The following is a 7,268-nucleotide window of genomic DNA, read 5'->3' as shown; positions in this document are numbered from 1 at the left end:
AACATTCTACTTCGAAAAAAATATGCAATGAGGTCATTCACGCGGGACTTGATAACTTTGTAAAATCCGTAAACTTACAAATTTTTACAAATTTTTAGAAATATTTCGAAGGAAAATTGCCTTATAATTTTTTGCAAACTTGCTCAGATCAAGGGCGTCTCTTTATTGTTGTAAAATTATTGTACAAAATTTACCGATTTTACAAAGTTACCAAGGACTGCGTGAATTGATTCAATAACTGTATCAACCTTAAACAGAAGCTAAATTAGAATGACGACATGGAATTAAGTAATTCATTCTAGTAAAGTAACATGTTTTATTTATTTATATTTTCGGTTTGCGCATTTAGTGAATAAAAGTTGTTTACAGAAAAATGAGAAAGGTGCACGTCGAGAAATAAATTTCTAGAAATATCTAAAAACTGTTAAACATTTCCAGATCTTCTGGCAAATCGAGGAAAACTTTCGTTGTCGACAATTGTGTACAAGCGAAATTGTAAATTAAGATTGCGGCAATTCACGCAGTCCTTGGTAACTTTGTATCTAAAATCCGTGCGTTTTGTTAAATGATTTTGCAGACTTTACAAAGGATAGTGGCGCCCTTGATCTCTGGGTAGGTTTACGAAAATTTAGGAGCCAATTTTCCTTACAAATATTTTTAAAGTTTGCAATTTACGGGTTTTACAATTTTCCCAAGCACTGCGTGAATTTCTGTTTATTTAAAAAATTTGCAAGTTTTATATATCGTTTCAATTAAAAATTTTAATCGAAAGCTTCCTAAAGAAAGATTCGCCTAAGTTGAAGATTTTGTAAAATTTGCTGGATTTTAATACCGGATAAGATTATTTTTTCAAAGTTAATGTAAGTACAAAATTTTTGATTTCCTGAACGTCTTTTGTAATAGCCATAGATATAGAGTAGAATACTCTACTCTATATCTATGGTAATACACTCAAAAACTCTGTAGCACACTCAAAAACTTACCCAATTTAGGAAATGCTATTTCAACACTTTGTAAACTTTACAAAAACTTTTACTGGATCACAAGCTAGGAAATGTTATTTCAACATTTTGTAAAGTTTACGAAAACTTTTACTGGATCACAATTTAAGAAATGTTATTTCAACATTTTGTAAAGTTTACGAAAACTTTTACTGGATCTCTTTCTTTTTAAATGAAATTATGTCATGTATGTAAAAATGAAACATTTTGTAAAAACTTGCTGGATTTTAGCACCGGATAAGATTATTTTTTCAAAGTGAATTGGAGGTACACAATTTTAGATCTCCAAACACCCATTGCCATCCAATTAGGAAACTTTATTTCAACATTTTACAAAGTTTACGAAGGCTTTTACCCGATCACTTTTTAATTTGAAATTTTATCCTGTAAAAATTAAACATTTTATAAAAATGAATTGAATATCCTCAATATGCTCAATTAGGCTACATAGATACATAATCACGAAAAATTTGGAAATTTCATTTATTGTTTTAAAATCCAATTTTAAATTTTACAATTTGCACATCATGCATATTTTGCATAATCTATCCCCCCATCCTTACTTAACTTCCTGCTTCCCCTTCATCTCCCCCTTCCGTTACGGTCTCACTAGTTGTCGCCACGACCTCATCGCCATCCTCAGTTGTCGTCACCTCTTCGTCGACACCTTCCTCCACCGAAGACGAAGCTACCGTGGTCGTTTCGACGTCTTCTTCCTCGGGTTCGAACGTCTGTTCGAGCGGTGGCACGGGTGTAGTTTCTGGGGGAGCACGTGGCGTGGACTTTGCCGTGGTTTGAAACCCGAGCAGATAAACGTACTCGTCCACCTCGTCCGGACTTAAGGTTAGATTAGGTAATGATTTTATTAATGTGGTATTATACATAGATTCTAATTCTCACTCTATCCCTATTCAATCTCTTTAAGTGGAAATTTCCAAAATGGCATCAATTCCAGTATGAGTTTTGAAATAAATATAACTTTTCATAACATAAATTTCTTGCACGACGAAATTATCGTATCGAGCAAATTAAACTATCGCAGAAATTAATTCGCAAATTAAATTTTCGCAGAAATTAATTCGCCAAGTAAATTTTTTCAGAAATTAATTTGCAAATTTTTACACAAATTAATTTGCAAAGTAAATTTTCTAGGAAATGAATTCGCCAAGTAAATGTTCTCAGAAATGAATTTGCAAATTAATTTATTTTCAAAATCAACTCTCAATTTTTTTCAACTTCATAGTTCTGTCGTAAGAATAATTAACTTTGCATTAAAGTACGAAACGTTCCATTTATCTCAAAACGCATGAAATTGATAGCATTTTAAAAATTGATAGCATTGATAGCATTTGCCTACAAAAACGTTGAATTGGGGTAGAGTGAGATTACAAATTTATAACAGGGTTATTCTACCTTAACGGGCCCACCGGATAGATGGGTTGTCCCACCGTGGGAGGAATTCTAGGCGTTTGGGTTCGTTCAGTTTTTAGTCCTTCTGTACTTTTCGGGGGATCCGTAATGATAAAATTATCGACGAAGTACTGTCCCAATTTCGTATCGCCGGGCAGCGTGGGTTTCACGGTTGGACGACGGCGACGTGGTGGTGGAGATTTTGTCGAAAGTTGGACCGGTGGTGGTTCCGTCTTCTGCGTCGGTGTGGGGAACACGACATCGATACTTTCTTCTATCGTGTTTCGAATTATGGTGGCAATTTGCTTAGGAAATTCTAAAATTCCTTGACGCCCTTGCGGAGATGAGGTCACGGCTTGAAGGAGCGTTACACAAGTCTGTAAATAGATAAATGCAAATTGTTGTATTTCTTTTTTGAGATAAGCTTTTAAATCAGGTAGCGAAATTTGTGACTTGTTTGAGGTCAATTTTGTTGAGTACGTAAGATATTGAATTGGGGCAGAGTGAGATTAAAAATCTATGACGGAGTTATTCCACCTTAAGAATTGGAGACTTTAAATCGCCATCCCGTGTAACCTTACTGACGGACAACTTACAAATAATAGCACGACGATTACACCCGTTTTGTCCATTGTTTGGTATTTTCTGAGTGTCAATTCACGCCGAATTTTGAAAACGGTGTAACTTTTACAAAATTATTTTACAAAATATAATTTCTGAAATTTTTCGACAGATTTGCACCCTTATTTTCCTTCAGAAATTTTTTTTAAACCCTTGTAAATAAATTGTTATGGATTTTACGCAGTTTACGAACTTACAAAGGCAAAAGTAAATTCCTGTCACATTGAATAAACTAATTAATCTCTCGCCTATAGAATGACGGATTCTGAACTGTAATTAATTATTCATACGTACGACAAGTTGACTAACTTGTTAATTACAATTATCCGGTCATTCGCCTCTCAAGCAGACGGAGAATTAATTAATATTCTGCAGATCTCCGGATGAGTGATAAATAATTGTAATTAGGCAATTAACACAGTCATTGGTAACTTCGTAAAATCGCTAAATTTCCTACAATACTTGTAACAAAAAGAGTCCCTTGAGCCGAGCAAGTTTAAAAAATGATGTGGAAGCTAATTTTCCTCCGTAATATGCGTAAAATTTTGTAAAAATTACAAAATTACCGATGACTGCCTTAATTGTCTCAATTTAACTGTGCTGCAAGTCACCAGTAGAAAAATGGCTTTAAAATACAACTATTAAACAATTAATTAGCCGCAACTTGAGTGTAGCAAACTTACAAGTTATTTAGGAATGTCAAAGTTATGCGTCAAAGGAATGTCAAAGTTATTATAAAATCATTGGGAACTTTGTAAAGTCCTTAAATTTTCTAAAGTTTTTGTATAAAATAAAAAGACGCCTATGATCCTGAGTAAGTTTACAAAAATGATGTGGAAGCGAATTTTCCTTCAAAAGATGCATGAAATTTTATAAGAGTTCTCGGATTTTACAAAGTTAGCAATGACTGTGTTAAATCCCGTTTCACATCTCGTGAGTTCATCACATTGAGTACATTAGCCCAATGAGCCGAATTAAAATAACATGCATGGGTAATTATTGTCGATTTTATCTATTTGATCAATGACGAGAGTAAAGTTTAATTTATTTTTCGGCGACATGGTACTTGGACCCATGGTAATCCTTATGGCCCATGGTAATCCTTATGGCCCATGGTAATCCTTATGGCCCATGGTAATCCGTATGCCCCATGGTAATCCTTATGGCCCATGGTAATCCTTATGGCCCATGGTAATCCTTATGGCCCATGGTAATCCTTATGGCCCATGGTAATCCTTATGGCCCATGGTAATCCTTATGGCCCATGGTAATCCTTATGGCCCATGGTAATCCTTATGGCCCATGGTAATCCTTATGGCCCATGGTAATCCTTATGGCCCATGGTAATCCTTATGGCCCATGGTAATCCTTATGGCCCATGGTAATCCTTATGCCGTTGGTAATCCTTATGGCCCATGGTAATCCTTATGGCCCATGGTAATCCTTATGGCCCATGGTAATCCTTATGGCCCATGATAATCCTTATGGCCCATGGTAATCCTTATGGCCCATGGTAATCCTTATGGCCCATGGTAATCCTTATGCCCCATGGTAATCCTTATGGCCCATGGTAATCCTTATGGCCCATGGTAATCCTTATGCCCCATGGTAATCCTTATGGCCCATGGTACATGGTACATGGTAGTCTCGGGGAGAGAGAGAGGGCGCTTGAGAGGAGAACACGTCACTTCGTTCTCCTCCATTTCTAATATTTTATCCGACATGTCACTGTCTGTCCTTTGACCCTGCCGGTCATCCGTCTGCCCCACATCCCCCGGTGTTACCAAAAAAGACACCATTTCATCCGCGCAGGACTGGGTTCGGAATTCATTTGTGGTTGTCGACCCCAACAATCACCCTCCAATCCGACTGAAGAAAGCGGACGTCTTTGCCCGCTACGCTGTTTACGTTGCCCAGTGCGGGGAGGGCGCCCACTACGACGCTACCCTAAAGGACGCCCTGGAAGGGATCCTCAACTGTACTCTCTCGGAGGCTGCTTGAATGCAGTCCTTGGCCCATGGTACTTGGCCCTTATGGCCCATGGTTTTTTTGTGCGACTGCTGCGTAGTCAGATTTGTCGATACTTTTTGTGATACATATTTTTTTTCACACATTCTGCGGTACACCTTATACTAAGATTTAATAAATGAAATCATTTATTTTTGCTTGAGAAGTTTCAAAAACGATATAAAAAATAATTGAGGCAATTCATTCATGTAAATATTTAGCACAAAATTCAAGTAAATGTTCCTGCACTATTTGAGTAAGTGAGCTTGATTTGCGTGAAATACGTCAATTCTATCATTACCAATTTCAGGGTTTTTTTAGGAGTTATTTTTTTATACCCTTGAATTTTAATTTGCCATCTATTTAAACATTAATCTTAAACGAATACATGCTAAAATGTAATAAATACATATGTTTAAAATCGAATTGTACAAGTCAGAATTTATAACTTCGTAATTACATTGACAAAAACCTGCTTTATTAATTCAAATGATTAAATCTGATTTATTTTTAATATAGACATTTTAGCTTGACATATGAAAAATAATCTGATTTATTTTTAATATTTTTAATATAGACATTTTAGCTTGACATATGAAAAATAATCTGATTTATTTTTAATATTTTTAATATAGACATTTTAGCTTGACATATGAAAAATAATACAGATTGATTTAATATCAAACTATTCCGAGCCTTAATGGCCATAGAGACTAGTTAATATAATAAGTGTAAGAATCAATACTGATAACAACAGGGAAAATGAGTCGAAATTATATGGTCTGATCGTTGTCAATCACAATGACTGGCACTCATTTACATTTCTTTTTGTCATGCAAATTTGACAATGCAGATCACTACTGCACTGAATAAGGTTAACTTATCAGAAAATAACAACCTGATAGGTTTTAGGCTCTCAATTAATACTTCGTAATACTTGACCCGACTAATTTTTATATCAGTCTCATTAATCACAACTTTGTCGATAAGATTTTTTCCAATTTTCGGTGATGTCTAAGGAAATTGTGTACCATGTTGACCACAACCGAAAGGGTCCTCATATGTGTCTCAATTTTGATAATGAGTGCATTTTGAATGAATAAATATTTTTTGAACATATGCGTACGAACATACATATTTATTTTACGGAGCAACAAATAAATTGCATAAATCAATAATTACAGTGTCGGACAGATGTCTACGTCCACATAGTCGCGTCAATTTCATTTTCAAATTGTCACTGAACTACTGAACCAATTTTCATCATTGATATATCAAATTCTCACAAATTTAACGTAATTTCATAGCACATTATTAGTTTTCCGCTAAAAAATTTATTTTAGGCCAGAGATGTATTTTAATTCAAAATGAAAACAATTGGATGGACAAAAATCAACGTCCAGTCAGAGAAAACATACAAAAAAAACTGTAATTTATAAGGAATGTTATAACAATTAATTTTTAATATTTGGTTGGGCCTCCGTTCGCTTTAAGGACGGCTTCAAGGCGTCGAGTCATAGAGTTTACCAAATTCTTGGTCACATCTTCAGAAATGGTTTCCCAAACTTCACGAATTCTGGATTTTAGGCCCGGAATTCCTGAAAAAGATTTTTTTCTTATTTCTCTTTCAATGTGGTCCCACAGATGCTCAATGGGATTCAAGTCTGGAGATTGGGGAGGCCATTCTAGCTTCGGAATTTTTTTTTCTTGAAGTATTCCATGGTGGACGTGGCAGAGTGTTTCGGATCGTTGTCTTGTTGGAAGGCAAATCGTCGTCCAAGTCCAAGTTTTCGAACAGATTCCTGGATATTACGGTCAAGTATTCCCTGGTACTTGTGTTGGTCCATAATTCCGTCAACAAATTCCATTTTTCCTGCCCCACTTGAAGCCATGCATCCCCACACCATTACCGACCCGCCGCCGTACTTAACTGGAGTTATTTCTGAAAATTCTGGGAAAACTGAGAATCATAGTGCAGAGCGAGAGAGGATGAAATTTGAGCGGACAAAAGTCTACGTCCACTTCACTTTAATTGTCAACAACAAAAATCTCTCCAATTTATAAAATCAGGTAACTTAATAAATCTATCAATAACATATGCCGCATTAATTTTTAAATAATTTTCTTCCAGAAAAATATGATGGCGTCGACACGCAAGGAAATTCCTATCGCTATTCGAGATCTTGTCATTCAGGACTGGAAGGGTGGACAAAAAGGGGGGCTGTCGCA

General features: G+C 35.6%; 1 protein-coding gene across 1 annotated transcript; it reads right to left on the bottom strand.

Moving 5' to 3' along the window:
- Nucleotides 1–1,457: 1,457 nt before the first annotated feature.
- LOC110849200 (nucleosome-remodeling factor subunit NURF301-like) lies at nt 1,458–3,293 on the bottom strand. Its single transcript, XM_022096577.2, has 3 exons — nt 3,008–3,293; nt 2,415–2,788; nt 1,458–1,838 (listed from the first exon to the last, which is right to left on the bottom strand). The coding sequence occupies exons 1-3, from the start codon at nt 3,041–3,043 to the stop codon at nt 1,565–1,567; spliced, it is 684 nt and encodes a 227-aa protein (XP_021952269.1). The 5' UTR covers nt 3,044–3,293; the 3' UTR covers nt 1,458–1,564.
- Nucleotides 3,294–7,268: the final 3,975 nt, after the last annotated feature.

This window comes from Folsomia candida, unplaced genomic scaffold (assembly GCF_002217175.1).
Source record: "Folsomia candida strain VU population unplaced genomic scaffold, ASM221717v1 Fcan01_Sc004, whole genome shotgun sequence".
Lineage (NCBI taxonomy): Eukaryota > Metazoa > Arthropoda > Collembola > Entomobryomorpha > Isotomidae > Folsomia > Folsomia candida.
Note: the sequence above shows the minus strand (reverse complement) of the source record. Positions and strands in the feature narration are given on the sequence as shown.